This window comes from Colossoma macropomum, unplaced genomic scaffold, assembly GCF_904425465.1.
Source record: "Colossoma macropomum unplaced genomic scaffold, Colossoma_macropomum, whole genome shotgun sequence".
NCBI classification, from domain to species: domain Eukaryota; kingdom Metazoa; phylum Chordata; class Actinopteri; order Characiformes; family Serrasalmidae; genus Colossoma; species Colossoma macropomum.
Genome location: NW_023494806.1, coordinates 27316551 through 27333291, shown reverse-complemented (window position 1 = coordinate 27333291; position 16741 = coordinate 27316551). Strand labels below are relative to the sequence as shown.

The 16741-nt window shown below is 37.7% G+C and overlaps 1 protein-coding gene across 1 annotated transcript; it reads left to right on the top strand.

Annotated features, from left to right (window-relative positions):
- Nucleotides 1–1870: 1870 nt before the first annotated feature.
- On the top strand, nucleotides 1871–14944 carry tmem116 (transmembrane protein 116). Its single transcript, XM_036598869.1, has 11 exons — nucleotides 1871–2037; nucleotides 2872–2918; nucleotides 3007–3070; nucleotides 3190–3318; nucleotides 7568–7672; nucleotides 7772–7821; nucleotides 8255–8338; nucleotides 9671–9806; nucleotides 10587–10731; nucleotides 11548–11627; nucleotides 12507–14944. The coding sequence occupies exons 1-11, from the start codon at nucleotides 1951–1953 to the stop codon at nucleotides 12678–12680; spliced, it is 1101 nt and encodes a 366-aa protein (XP_036454762.1). The 5' UTR covers nucleotides 1871–1950; the 3' UTR covers nucleotides 12681–14944.
- The last annotated feature ends 1797 nt before the right edge of the window (nucleotides 14945–16741 follow it).

Below are 16741 nucleotides of genomic sequence, written 5' to 3'. Positions count from 1 at the left end.
TGACAGTAATGTGGTCTTATAAATGGTTTATTTTTTCACAATTTTCATTTCAACTTCATATTCCTATTAAATTTGAATGTATTAGATGTTGCCCACCAAAGCTAATGTAACAGGCCGTGCCATCTGCAATTTATACTCAAAAACTCTCAGTGTGGACGTGTTATGGCAGAGATGAGTTTGCTAATGTACAGCCAAAGCTGCCTGTAGTTACAGAAACACTGAAATACACCAAAGTAAATGCATGTAATGTAACAGCAGCATAGAATAGCACATGTAGCATATAGGTAGCCCATTAGAAACAGCAGCATAATAATGTTTAGCATAATTTATACCGGGTAACAGGAGTGGTAAATGTGGATAGTCCAGAGAAGTTGACTAGTGAGATAGGGAGAGATTTTGAACAGTGAACTCATGTGAGTAACTATAAAGCCATCCTAGTTCCTATTATTAGCTCAGGTTTGTTTTGATACTACTTTTTTTTATCATTGGTCATAAAGATATACATATTCTTTGACACTGATGACCTGCTCCTACAGATGATATACTGTAAATTGAGCAGCATTTTGCTTGTTTGAACTTATAGACCCTCTTAACCCAGGAAATACTCTGGTAATTTTTCAAAGAGAGGAGGAATAGGTTACCTTTTCTTAGGCACACCTACAAATGCAAACAATTATGCTAGGAAGAGTTACTACTGACACACATTCATGCAGCATGAAAATCTGTGACTAAGCACTGAGATTAGTGCATCTGTGCAGGATCACGCACCCCATGCCTCTGTACACGCTCTCAGAAACAGCACCACACTCTTACATCACTTGACTTCTTTTTACCTATTTTCTGAGGATCTGTGAAAAAAAAAAATCACATGGTACGTCCACTGTGTTTTTCAGTTATCAGAAAGTTTCTTATTTAGCTCATGATTTCATATGAAGCTTTTAGTTGAAGTCACTGGTATGACCTATTTTATTCTTAGGTAACTGTGAAAAAATAGAATACAAATGGATTAAATTACATATTTTAGTGGATATTCCATGATTGACAACATGTGGTTTGATACTCTGTAGCAGCCATTTTGTAAAATGCATTTTTCATTAAAAATGTCACTGGTGTTACTGTCACTGGTGTTACCTTTCCTATGTATAACACCAATGAGGATAACACCAGTGACACTTATGGATAGATAGAAAAGTGGACGTGTCTGTAGAATGACTCATATAATGACCATTTTGACTGAAAACTAAATAAATGGAGGGTGCTCTTAGACTTTTGCACAGTACTGTCATTATTAGACCTGTAGCATGCTCTATTCTTGACTATTCCAAGTTTAATTCTATGTGATTTCTGTAGTGCTTTTGCAACAGACAGTATTTATCAAAGTTCTCAGTCAAATGCTGATCTGGGATCAGCTTAAGCTGGTCACGTGGCGCTGAATAGGGTTACATAGACTAATGAGGCTTGATATTAGATCAGTGTTCTGAATCTCAGATACTTGATAACAAGTGTCACACAGTAGCTTTATTGTACATTCAATAAAGCAATAGTTCTTTAATTTGTGATGATAGCTTCATAGATAAGTATCTCAGCCAACTAGAGGAAAGTCCATATAAGGAAATTCAACTGTGGGCGTGACTGCTTCATTTGAGCGGGGAGTAGATCCACTGTAGCACGATTTGCGTGAGTTATTTTTTTCCGCAACCGTGTTCCAAGCCCCGCCTCCTACGCTAGGATTGGCTGATTATTTTATCGCTGACTGCCTATGAGTATCAGAGCCATATAGAGAGAATGAATGAACTAGTAGCCAATCCCAGTGCAGGAGGCGGGGCTTGTTATGTTTATGAGAGGGAGAAAAGCAGCGCGCGCTGTCTTCTTACGTGTCAGTGCAGCCAACTGCAGCAGCGGTGTCATTTAAAGGACTTTATCTTTATGATTCTAATTTTCTTTTAATTAATGTTTCAAGACAACTTCAAGATGGTCATGCTCTTCCAAAACAGTTCTCAGCAGAACACCACCTTGCCAACTGAGAACTGGACAGCTGTGAGTATTTGTGTGGTTATTTACGTTTTCCTATAATTTCTACCAACTCGTGAAGTCATCATATGTTTAGAGGGAATATATCAGAGGATAGCGTAGCAAGAGCTAGTCATATTTCATTACATTTCGAAACTTTTATGAAAATTATGAAATTAGGTAAACGAAGCTAAAGTCAGCTTATTCGCTAGCTTCTTGTTCGATTTGTCCTGTTCCACCTTAAATGGTGCAGTAGTTTCATTGTGGCGCCTCAGGCCATAGGCTCCAGAATGTATCTGCTGCACCATTTAAGGTGGAACGTGAATATTCGAACAAGAAGCTGACTTAAGCCTGGTCCCTTAAAAGTCTGTTGAGGTTCTTTTACGCGGGTAAACACCAGAAGTGTGCACCAAACTGAAAATGTGGTTTGGCATCATGTTCTTCAGCCTAATCACAGATTTGTGCCTAGCTAAATATCATTGTCCTTTAGCCCTTGGTCATACACGGGAAGAAACTCATAAATGCATTGCTTTAGTTTAGATAGTGAGATTAAACATTAGGCTTTTTGTGAGTCCATAATGCTTCCCATATAGAAATCTGATGTATGGTTGCATATTTCAAAAGACATATATTAGCACATATAGATTTATTATCCCTTGTTTGCATGAGACATGTCTCAGACAGACAATATATATGAGATCAATGTATTATGCATAAATGTCCAATATTTGATACATACATATGTATAACATATGTACATCTATTTTGAAATACATGCCTGACCCTTTATGATGTCTGTGCATATATGGCCATATATCAGATTTGCATATTGGTTTTAATTTCCCTTTTTCCTTTGCAAAGGTCTATTCAGCAGTGCGGTGGATTCAAATGATAATGGCTATTCTGAGGTGAGACCATAAGAAAACAAACATATACATGTGTCTTTTTGTTTGTTTGTTTGTTTACTTGTTTCTTGACTTTCTTGGCTGGTTTCAGTATTTTAGGCTCAGGCTCCATAATCTTCTACGCCGTTTTCCAAAGACTTGTAAGAACATCTGAGGTAAGAAATACACATTATTTGTCTTATAAGCCATTTCATGCCATCATTGTGAAAGTGCAACGGTAACTGACCCAGCTGGTGATCGTGAAAGTTACCAGATGTCATGCTCTTTTTCACAGGTGCAGCCTCTCTTCCTGCTGAGTTTAACAGACATGCTGTTGGCTGCTAGCTGGCTGTGCGGTGCTCTTCTCTTCAGCACATCCTGTGACTCCTATGCCACCTGCTACAACCTCCACACAGTGGAGCAGGTAATTAGAACTAATATCATCCGGAATTTAACACATCGTTTCAATATTAAACCGGACATTCAATATTATCACCCTTCACTGTGTCTCAGTTCGGGCACTATTCACTATATTCTTACTCTATACACTATTCACTATATCTAGAGATTTGGGCCTTTGTAGGGAGGTATGTAGAATTGAGCGCCATCATTTTGCATTTAACAGCAATGAAAAATGAACATGCAGTGCCTCACGTCATTGAATCCTAAGCTGGCAGTTAGCTAACGTTAGGTAACTAGCTACTTATGCTGTTAGCTAACTAATATTAGCTATAACCTAACATGCCTGGGTTCCATTGTGATATTTTGACATACTTAGCTGCATATCGCAAATAGCCTAAAAGAAATTATGTCACAAAAAATACAGATACAAAGAACTTACATTTTAAACTTAGAACATTTAAGACACAAGTTTCATGAACATTGCACCAAAGAAGAAGCCACTTGTGATTATTTTGTATTTTTAACTATTCTGTACTGTGCTATTGGTGATTCTTAAGAGTTAGATGATAACGGCTGCAAATATTTCAGTTTGGCTGTTTAGCTGCTGATCATCCCAAAAAGGGAACTAACTTTAGTTAGCTACAGGGACATTCCCCATGAAGCAACTTCACCCAACCTACGGATGGGTTTGAACCTTTGATCTTTAGAGCCATATCCAAGTTTTGGGAACTGTTTCTCTGCCAGGTCCAGTTTTTAGTGTGTAAAATAGTTTGTGAATTTATGGTTCTTTTAAGCATGTTTATGCTACTTCTAGAATTCCTGATTGAGTCTTTAGTCCTTTTTACAACCGTTCATACTTATCTAGGGTTGTTAGCACCCTAACACTTATACATGAACAATAAACTTGACCAATAAACTGTCATGATAATGTAAAATGAAAACATTATTGACTTTAACAAAATAATGGTTAGTTATATTTTGATATTTTGTTTTAAACTCTTAAACATGGATGAGGTAGGGTAAAAAAGGTTTGCATTTAAGTGCTGAATGCAGTTTACTGTTTTTAATATGTGATTTTAGGCAGTATGCTTAACCATACCTCCTTAAGAGTAAATAATTTGTTAATGAATAGATCTGAGTTATATTGTTAAAAAGCCTTTCCCCATTGGGAGGATATGGGATGCTTGCCTGTGTCACGAGTTTGATCTGGAAGGTTCATTCCTATCTGGTATTATAGTACATGCTGCTGCATGTTAGCAGTGCACTGAAATCTCCAACGTCTGGCTTGAATTATGGAACACATTCTGATGCTGAAACGAGTCATGAGGGCATTTGAGGATAGGAGGCAAAATCTTTTGGTTTTGTGAGTGGAGAGCTAGGCATGTGTTTCTGTTTATGTGCACACTTGTGTTTGTTGCTTTTATAGCAGCTTTTATGAAACATTCCCACCAAACTCTGTACTTATGAAAGTGAAACTCTGCCAGTTTCAGCCAGCCTAAGACCAACATGGTCTTTTAGAGCAGGTTAACCTTGATGTTTCCCATCGTTGTTTTCCTCAAAGTGTTTGTACCAGTAAACTAGCACAAATTCCCCCAAACATTTCTAGATTCTGACATGCAACCAAGTAGGACAGGCCTGAAAAGGAAGTGGAGCAGTAAATTTGCTCCAGACGTTAAAACACAAAACAATCTGCCCCACTTTTCTCTTCACGTGCCCATCAATAGAGGACCAATTGAGCTTGTTGTGTCCCACTGGTTCAGCGTAATGAGCTAAGCAATGTGGAAATAGTGTCACATAATAAGACCTCCTGAGGGCACACAGAGACAGTATTGAGTTGGTAGGTATGCTTTTTGGGATACTTAAAGGGTTGGTATTGGGAATAGGACAGTTTGGAGCACAATATAATTCCAATGGAGAATCACCATTCAGAGTGATGTGTAGTCCATGGTGAGGTGCAATACCTGCCTGGGAAACCGACCCTTAGCTTTGATTTTAGTGAGAGTTGGTTTTAGTGTCCTTATATGTAAGCAGACACTAAGTTTGTTTCTAATTTGTAGTCTGTTCAAAACTTTGGAACCACCATTCAACCTCAATTTAACCTCAATAGGACTTCAGTTTGTCAAGACCTAGATGATTATTGATTAGCTGAACCATAGGCATGGAGCTTTATAAGATTGCTATAGGAATGAACTGATAAATGCCGCTAATAAAGGCAACCTCAACATTTTCCTGTGGAAGGAAGCCGCCTTATATCTTTGAATCCAAGTTTACATGATGTTTTCTGTGGAATTGTGCCTGTTTTTGTCAGCAGAGTCTCACTTGAGTTTTCAGTGCTTCACCTGTACTGAGCAAGATGAAGTATGCCTCAGTCACTGCCCTAATAAAACCTCCATATGCATTCGGTTGCGTATTAAAGTAGAAGTGTTCTTTTTACAATATTTACAAGTACAAAATGAAATTGTGCTAACACGTTATGTAATGTAACATAATGTTAATTTCATAGACTGCTTCCACTTTTATAATAGCAAGACAAAAAACGAAACAAAAGCTTCTGTATACTTTTTACTAGTTTGTAAAACTGCAAATCACTGTGACGTACTATCAAAAGCTGAATGCAAAAACACAGATTAACGTCAGCCTTTTAAAGGTAATCATAAACCTAAGGAACTTGTACATTCTGATAACACCCAGCATGTGACCCACTTACACATGTATAGACAGGGGTGGTGATAATACAATACAGTGTACTAAACAGAATGTTTTTATATATAGAACAGTTGTAAGGTCAAAGCGAGAAGGCAAGTGTCTGCATTCAGTGTGATAAGGAGTGCCCTAAAGTCAACTGTTTTTTCTCACTTAAAAAAAGCATATTACATTTCTAGATGCATAAACCAAAAATGATATATAAGGTTTTTAACTGTGCTTACACCTATTGACAACTAAACACCAATACTGAACTTGGGCAAATAAATCAAGAATTATAAAGCTATAAATGAATGCATGTCTGTGTTAAATGTAGATTTAAAGATGTTCCAGGGATAATCTTCCATAATTTAGTATAAAAATAATAAACAACTACATAAGTACAACTTTTAAATTCTATATTTTTTAATTCAATAACTTAAGGCTCATTATCCAGTAACTTAAGAGTTCACTATCCACCACTATGAAACTAATCTGTAATATTATTGATATTCTTAAGTGAGTAAGGGAAATCTGGACCCACAATCCAGGCCTTGGAGTTTAAGGGCTTAAGACATCATTATAAGTTAGTACAGATGGCACTGATTTAATACCTAGTATCAGTGTCAGACCCATGTTGTCAGAAAAAGCTGGATCAGATTTCAGATAGGGATGCACGAATGTAGGAATTGTGGCCTGATTCCCAAATCTGCCATCTACATTTTTTCAAAATGTAGAAATTAAAACACCTGGATTAGCAATACACAGAAATGCGAATGCATTTATTTGTAGTGGGTTACAAATCCTGTAACGGGAATAACATCTGGAGTACAATAAATACATCAGATATCGGCTAAATCTAAACATCTCTCCGATAACGATCATTTATCTGATCAAATATCTGCTGATACCAGATACCATGATTCCAATATCATTGTGCATCCAATTCAAAAGCAAATCCAATCATATTCTGTAACAAATCTGGCCTGAAATAGCACAATCAGTTGCAAGCAATCATTTGAAGGACAACATAAGTCATGTTATAATTGCAACCTAGCATTAACATAAGAATGACCATCTTAAGTAAATGCTTCAGTTAAAAATACCTAATTTTAAAGCGTTGACGTTTGTAACGAGGTTTCAGTATCATGGCATCGTGCCATCTCTCTGAATGAGGTCAAAAGTTCTTGTAGTCTGGAATTCATAGTGCTCATACTATTAAAGTTGCGAGTCACTGGGATTTACCATAGATAGATATGTGGGGTGACGAGGCATTTTCAGAGCAGAATCTCTTCAGAGAGACCTTGGAATGTCGTTCAGCCTCTTGTCAGGGTGGTTTAACATGAATGCCATGAAGGCAAAGGTGAACCTGCATCATGTGGCACATGAAAACTGACACGGCGAAGGAACATGTGGTTGTACCTTTCAGCCTGCAGGATCATGTGAATATGAAAGTTGTAAAGGGAGCAGTTATGTAAGCATGAAATGTAAAGCAAAAATGACTGTTATAGTCAGATTTGACAAATCTCTCTCTCTCTCTCTCTCTCTCTCTCTCTCTCTCTCTCTCTCTCTCTCTCTCTCTCGTACAGACCCTCTACATGGCTTCATTTTTCTATACACTCAACTATGTGTGGGTGCTCTACACTGGCCTGAAGGAAAAGTATCGTCGGAGACTGAATGGTTTCCCAGCCCAGGTAATCAAACCAACCATGTTAATGACAACCTGATCATCAGTTAAACTAAATAATAATGTGTCCATATGTGATGAGCATTGAATTTTCTTCTTATTTCAGCATCCAGCTCAAGCTAAGCCATGCAGACGGTTGGCAGCAGTTGTGTCATGGTAAGCAGACCAACTTGTTTAAGACTGTTAGGGCTGTCGCTATCAATTCTATTAGCATTACAGAGTAATCTACAGCCTTAAATAAATGTTTTTTAAGGAATGTAATGGTAACACATACAACCATAAACAAAGTGTTTTTGGGGCTATATATCATCCCTTTTGATAAGAACGTATTGTCTATTTTGACAAATAATGCTCAATAATACAGCCAGACAGTAAAAACTGAAGGTGAATAACCATGACATCCCTAAGAGCCACTAGTAGCCCATATAATTCAGTATAATTCAATATAAGCCCAATATAATTCAATCATATTCCTTAAGTTATTAATAAGACATGCTATTGATCTGTACAATAGTGTTCCTAGACTGCTTTGGTGTGTTGGCACATATGCTCTGCCATTCAGTCACCCTTTCTTTCTGTTTCGTTCCAGTGTTTTGCCACTGCTGCTTACAATGCCAGTCTTCATAACAGGAAATGTGGACCAGTGCTATGTAAACTTCACCCAGCCCTACAAGTATGTTTGTCTCTAAGCCTGTATTTATCTGCGTCAGCCTCTGTTACATGGAAAATCCAGCCTTACATAACTGATGTTGATTTCTTCCCAGTGTTTTTCTGATCATAGTGGCACTTAAAGGAATAGTTTCACACAATTTCCCCAAATCAGCTAACATCAGTAGTAATCAGCATGATTACTACCCAATGTTTGCAGTAAATGTGAAAAAATATGCAAATGTGCAGATAATATGCAGACAGCTACTGTTTTAGCCATGTGATGTAATTTTGTCCAGTATTTAGAAAACAGTGTCATACAGAGCCAGAAACAACATAAGGAATTCTATTTGTAATTACTTAACAACTTGACCCAGTTTGAAGCAAGTGATGATATTTTTAAGCATGCGGTTTACACAGTGCTAATTAGTAAGGCACAAGCTTTCATTACTTGTAAGCTTCATTACCTCTGTAGCTCCGGTGCGAAACTAAAGAAGCAACCTCCAGACACCAAATATGTCTTGGCTGAACAATATATTTGAAGAAAACTGTGTAAATCTGATTTTATGCTGCAATATTCCTTTAGGAGAAGATTACGGCTGAGCCAGGATTCTCTGAAGAAGAACTTTGACGTGTTCTGGCTTTATGCGGTCGTGTGCAAAAGTTTGAGCACACGCAGTCACATTACATGTTTTGTTGATTTTCGAAGTAACACTAAATTGCCAGAGAACACACTTAAATATGATATTTTTCTACTAATTTTAGTACACAGTTTCTATTTATCTGCTGCGTTTAGCATATTGGGAAGAAAATAGATATAAAATGTGCTATAACTTCTGCACAGGCCACATTTTATGTTTTAACAATTCCCAATATGTTAAATTTAGCAAATAAAGAGTAATGTGCAGGAGTGTGTTCTCTCTAGAGGATGTATTGTGAGTTAGAAAATCAATAAAAACATTATTTGACCATGGGCACCCAAACTTACGCATACAGTTGTAGATCCAACCACAAACTCAAGCACGTTTTCATACAGTTGAACTGAGTGTGGGCCCCTGTTGTTTCAAATCATTTAGGCATATGTCGACAGATGCTGGCCAGTAAGTGGCTGGATTAGTTTGTTTTCAATTTTCACAACTATTAGTGCTGCAGTTCATCAAAAAATGCGGATTGTTGTGACTAAAAATACTTGCTGTACACTGAAACTTCAGATGATGTGATGTGAAAATACCTTTTTGGGGCTAACAGCACTAGGAGGGGATTTGTCTGCACGTAATGCTATCTAGCTCCCCCTTGCTTTTTTTTTCATTATTAGCTAGAATTCTTTAAGCGAAGTATTCCTCATGTTTACCTCCAGATGTCTGCTGTTGTACACTGGTGCTCTCTTCCTGAGCTCGTCAGTGAGTGAGGTGCTCCCAGTCTGCAAGATCATGAGTGACTATACCATTACCATCTTCCTCATCACCTTTGTCATCACCCTTATTGGAATTGTGGTGAGCTGCTTTCTATGCTGATTTCAATTTCTCATATTTGGTCAATAAACAATGAGGAAGTAGTGTTGTCATTCTGTAGTAGGCATCATGCTCATATGAGGAAATAGGAGTCTAAGCGTTTTTTGTAAATGACAAAAATTAATGACATTTTCGGAAATCCCCATGCCCTAAAGTAAACAAGTGTTCCAAATATGAAAAGCTTTGCTATAAGTACATTTTTACTCTGAACATCGCCACATCTTCTGAATGACATTAAGTCATTAAGGACCTGGAATATGACTATTGCTACACACAAGCTAACACTGCTGCACTCTGAATTCACACCAAATCACTGGCAACCAAATTACCCCACCCAAACCATTAAGCTTTAAAAAATGTAATAGTTGAGTTGCTTTGGCAGTAGTAGCTCACAGTTCTTGGTATTTTGTGGTGTTATAATAGTGTTGAAATCCTACTTTCATTTCGTTTTCAGTGCAAGAGTGTTATCTTGTAGCATGAATGTAAGCATATTGCTGAACAACCATGATCCTGTGACACTCAAGTGAAAAAATTTGCTTAGGGTCAGTGTTCCTAGTATGGAAAAGTCATCGACTACAGAATGACCCATAATTGCTTCCAGTGAACATGATGAATGAGAACTGCATCAGTGTCAGGAGTGACGTACATGCCACTGCTAACAATACTGAACCATAACCTGAACTGCAATCATATTTGTCAGTGCTATAACTGAACTATAATCATGCCATTCCTTCACTGACAGTACTGCTCCTCTTGTTTCAGGTGCTCATGTTCAAAGCGCGCTCCTTGTACAAGCGCTGTGTTACTTCTCAGGGTTTCTTCGGAGACAGTCAGTGGACCACACTGCGTGTCCTGGAACGACGTATGGTCCTTTACCCCACAGCTTTCTTTTTTTGTTGGGGACCAGGTGAGCAAAGTTTTTATCTTTATCAGTTTTTTGGGATAAAAGAGGTTTATGTAGTATTATTTTTTGGGATAAAAGAGGTTTATGTAGTATTCCAAATATGGCGTTCATTTAAGCTGCAAAAACAGTCCATTTTGAATTTGTTGTTTGAAAGGAATGCATTTAAATATACCTGCTATTCAGCCACCAGCAGTTTAGCCTCGTCCATTCACACTGAAGTTGTAAAGAGTGTTTCAGCCCAGTATGCTTTCTGAATGAAGCACAATACAGAGCAGCCAATCAGAACAGAGAAGATTTACAATTATCAGTCTTAAAGGCAGAGTAACAAGCCTGTTTAATTCTAAAGGATGATGAGAGGTAGGGATGTGTTAAATTGTTTGTGTTTTTGGTATATAAACCCTCACATAAGTCATAAGGGGGAAAAAAAGAAAATGTAGGTTACAAACTCTTCAGTAATCTTCACAGGGATTTTTCTCTTGATCTTTTAGCATATTTTAGCTACATACTTCTATGCCTACTCCTAACCATAAATGTTAACTAAAAGGGCATTCAAGTAATCAAATGTCTTTATAGCATTAGACTGTTCATGTTTTCTCATCATTGTGGACACATTCTACCCCTGCAAACAGAATACAACAAAGCACACACACATGCACTTGCTCCGTTACGTACTTGGCCACTAAACCACGCGCACATACTTTCATTACACTTTTGAGTACCATAATACGTCTTTTTTTGAAAGCTTGAAAAGCAGATATGAAAAGAACCAGATCCCTTCTGTAAGATGTTTTACAGCTTCCTCTTTCCTCTTTTGACCAGCAATTTTCCTGGCTGCCATGATGTTATTCAAACCCGAGGAAGTGAAGGGATGGGTGGGAGTCGTCCTGTATATCCTACAGGTGAGCCAAAATAAACCTGCATTGGAACAGTTATGTCATTAATACAACATAACTGATCTAACAGGGAGACCTCATGATGCATAACTGGTTACATCAATTCAGTTCAGTTTAGTTTAATTCAGTTATTCTTCAGTTGTTCTCTTGATCTTTCTTTCTCTATTTCTTGTCCTTTTCTCATCTATTATCCCTCTCTCTCTTTCTGTGTCTGTGTCCATCTTTGTCTCGACTTCCCTTAATTGAGTTTAAACAGTAATTCCAGGTAGTTGCTATGGTGTGGCTACAGGCTTGCTATGGTATTCCAGCTTGTTGATAGGGTCTTTCTTGGTGGTTGTTAGATGGTTGCTGGTTGGCTGTTGCTATGCTATTTTAGATGTTTGTTAAGGTGGTAGGCTGTTGATATGGTATCCCAGGTGGTTGCTAAGGTATTGCTAGCATATTTGTACTTGGAGTGTCCAAAAACATTACAGTGTATACTGACTGTAGTGGGATAAGAAGTAGAGGCATAAGCATTATATATAAATGAAACAACTTTCAGGATGTGAAGGAGTCCCTCATACAGTCCTATGTAAGGAAATGTGTTTGAAAGAACATTGTATGAGCACTGAAAATCAAATCAGTTAAGCACAAGCAACCTTTTCGGGAATAGGCTCTAAAAAGTTGCAAATTCTAGACTGTAGAATAATAATAAGAAAATAAAGAACAGTCTTTTGCAAGCCAACTTAATGTTATTTACAGGATTATTAATAAGCGATAATGAAAAAGGGGACATTTTTTTTTCGGTTTGATGTTTTGCCTCACTGGTTGTCCCTCAGGTTATGACACGATGCAACAAATCTTGGTGCCTGTATAATCAGCCTCTCTCTCTCCCTCTCTCTCTAGGCCTTCACCTCTGCTTCTCAGGGTTTATTGAACTGTTTGGTGTACGGTTGGACGCAGCAGCATTTCCGCTCTCTGAGCATGCGGGACGCTGACACGCAGACGCCCCTGCTACGCTCACAGAAACGCAGCTATGCCGCCCTTCACTCATCCAGCTCACAACTCCAAAATATCTGAGGGACATGAACTATGAGGACACTTCCAGCACCTCACCCTAAGCTCCAAGCAGCCTTATGACTTTTAGACTTGAGCTCTATGGGCAAAGCCCTTTTTAAGAGGTGACTTCTGAGGTCACACAAGGGTCAGTATACCTGTTACCATGGCAGCAACACCAGGTGGCCAGTCAAGGCAGTTAAAAGCAAGGACAAACAGCCTTATCTGAGAGTTCTGAAACAGCGACATGAAACAAGGAAGGTTTCCAGCACTGGTTTTGTTATGAGTTCTGCTGCCGCACCTGCTGCCTGAAGCTAAAGCGAGGGAGGGAATTCCTCTCTGGTGACTGGGGCCATATTTATAAGCTGCACAATACACTTCGACATCAAATATGCTTAGAGACTGATAAGTGAGATATCTCACTGTGTTACTATTACTCTGTATAATTCATGAAAGAGAGGAAAGTAACTCGTCTGCCAAGGTGAAGTACGTCATGGGGACTGTAGGGCTTCACGTCAGACTGAAATACAGGAATCTACAGGAAAGTGTCTCTTTATATAGTCTAGAAACAAACACCACAAATTCCACCAGCTTGTGTGAAGTCTGTTTACTGTGTTAGTGTTTTTGATGATATTAGCAATAAATTATGACTTGTTACTGCTGTGTAAGCAGAAATCTAACTAACCTAAAATGCAAATAATGTAAAATACAAAATTACAAAAGCACCATTCACTATTAGGTCAGTTACAATTTGCTGAACAGTTATTTTTATATATAAATTGGCTAATCAGTGCTTCATTAGGTTGAATCAGTACTGATGATGGAATTTCACATGGTTGGGGGTATTGAAGAACCAAACCGTTACACTCACAAGATACAATCTACTTTTGTGAGAACAAGAAATTCTTGTTACTTTGTGCTGCATTAATGTTTGTGTGCAACATATAGACATATTTGTGTGAAATATATCATGCCAAACATTGTGAGGCATGATATATTTCTTCTATAGGCCTACAAAACAATGAAACATTCCCAATCAAATAACATCACTTATTCACTGTAATTTGTCATTGCTGCCCATAATGGTGTTTTGTTGATGATAAATATGCGATTTATCATGCAGCCCTAGTTTTTACTTATTTATTTTTTAGGGACAGCGTCTATTAAACATGATCAATGGAATCAACAGGGGCTAATCTTAATCTATTGTCTGTACAATAGCTATTTCTTGCCCCCTAAAATTGTGGAATTTTAACTCATTTTAAGGAAATTGTTATTGAATGTAAGTGTAATTAATTTGAATTTAATTTAAATAATTTAGAACACAAAAATTCACATTAACATTAGATCCATATGAATTTTTTTATGGTGCAAGTCATTTTATTCCACTGATTACACAATGAGATTTATTCCAGTAGCACAAATATCATCTCAGGCCTGCTCAGTGCATTTTGCTCTGTGCTCATTTACGTTTGTCATGAGTGGAGAAAGCGTGTATGCGGTGTGTGATAAAGGGAAAGACCGAGGGGGATTACGAGGAGAGGAAGGGCTGCAGTGAAAGAGGATCTGAGAGAACAACACTGCTGTTAATTCCATCCAGAAAGAGGAAAAAAAATGCCCTTTCAGAGTGTCAGTCCTACACTTGCATACAAACAGAAACAGTGTGGATTATGGCTCTTTGCGAGTTCAGAGACATTGAGACGTTGTTGACTCAATGTTACAAAATCAAAAAACCACAACTAAGTTAATCTGTCTTAGATTTAACTGTATAGACCTGAGACTCACACAATGCAGTTGTTCATTTTCTGTCGTACCCTTTTGATTAATATTCTGCAAAGAAGCTGTATATGAGTTTTTCAGCAAGATCAGAAATATATTAGTATTATAATACTGTCCAGATCTGTTTCTAGTCTTTGTGTTTTTCTTGTTTGGTATGCATGGACTTGAGACTTCACTTGCAATTTGTTCTGTTTGGCTTACGTACATGTCTGTTGTAGCAGGACCAACAAATGAACCATTAACCGAAAATGTCAAAGTTTTCACTTTTATTCACTTTTGTTAACACACTGTAAAATCCAGCTTTGTTCTGTTTGTGTGTAAAATATATGCTGTATCACAAATATAAAGTAAACTGGTTGTCTTAAAGAGGAATTCCACCAAATGTTTCAGACGTTCTGAAAAATCTAACCATTAACATGTAAACAAAAATATTCAGAGTGGTTTGACGTGAAATGTGCCATTCTAGAGAAACCTAGAGTCAGAATTGTTCACAGTGTGGGTGATGGGAACCAGACATCCAAAGCGTTTAATACTTTTTAAAGCTACCTCACAAAAAGTTTTTTTGCATGAAATAGCTACAAATATGTTGCCTTGTTTTTAAAGTTTTTAATACTTACAACATATTCATAGCAGAGTTATATGTGCAGGGCATTGTACTGCAAAATAGCACCCAAAGAAACCTTTTTCTTAGATGCGAAACACGCATCATGGGCTTATAACATACTCATTCACACTGAACAGACTGAAGATTCTGCACAAGGGGCGCTAATAGCATTTTGATGTTAGTAGATTTTGTCACTTCAAGAGTGGTGCTTCATACCAATGATACCATGCGCTTCTTCATGACTTATCTCTATAAACATATATAAAAATCAGAACACATGGTCGTTTTGTATATCAAATATATTTGCATTGGTTCCCATCATTACTGTTGCAAAGAGATTTTTTCATTGTATCATTTTTCTACAATGAACCATTTCACATCAAACCGCTCTGAATGACTTTGTTTGCATCTCAGCGACTGAACTACGCAGATGTTTTAAACAGTTGGTGGAATTCCCCTTTCAGTTGTCTTTACTGTGAAGCTGTGAAGCTTTCATTCATTATGTAGTCACATGTTTACACAGCCACTTCAACTAAAGGTAATTTTGACTGTTTAAGCCATTAACAAATTAAAGTGTTCTACATTTAGAAGTTTTAAAAATGATTGTGTAAACCTGGATTTTCTTTTGAGACATTATTTTAAAACATGGTGTAATGTTTAGTCTGTTTGCATTGGAGGAACAATGTTGGGAATGTCCTTATATGTTGGGTATATTTGTAGTAAATACATATTAGTATTAGAGGAATTTCCAGTTTTGCAGAAGTTGAACTGAGTGAACTCTGATTTTTTTTTTTTTTTAGATCTCCAGTGTGTTTTGATTGTTGCACAGTTCCAATCCAGTTATCAGCACATGTCCTATTCAATACAATGGTTGTCATAGCCTGACTTGAAGTCATATATTCATGTATTTCAGCATCAGGGTGAAAGAACATGTTTTTTCGTGACAAATCTTGCAAATAAATATTACTTATCACTTAGTTGTGCCTGCTGTGTGGCTTTATAACTGTTGGAATTCTGGATATGCTTATGGCTGAGCTCCAGCTTGAACAAACTCAGGGTCAGCCGTGCTGCAAATGAGGCCTGCCGGGCAGTGCTGGCAGAGAGGTGATGGAAAGGGATGGGCTTTGAAGTGGTCCTCCTTTCACATGGGCTGTTTGCAAAGGGTCACTGCGTGCTATTCGGGAGTGTGTTTACATCTCTCTAAGCTTGTGCCAATGTAAACGTGCAGCCTGTTAGCAAAAACATACATCTCTCCCTCTCTCTCTCCCTCTCTTTTTCGCTCCTTTGTCTTTCTCTGCCATTTCCTCCCTCCTAACCTCTCTGCATCGTGGAAAACAGGTTACAGTTATTGCAAAGTTATGATTACTGGTTTGTATATAAACTTTAAAATGTATAGCTCTTTGTCATGATAGAAAAAACACATAAAGCTTGTAAAAGTTACATTACCTGCTACTCTGTGACATCAGAAATGCTCCATTATTTCCAGCTCTACAAATGTGATTAAACTTGTAGGCCTGCTGGTGTTAGTAAAGAGCCTGTTTTGCCCAAAGTGGTTCAGCTCCACTACTGAAGATCATACAGGATCGCAAATTTGTCTGTTGTCTGTCTGATGATCTCAGATGGGTATTTCTGACTGTAAGCTTATTAAATCCAGCTTTCGTTTTCCAAGCCAAGTAAGAAACCCTCAATATCTAATGGCTTT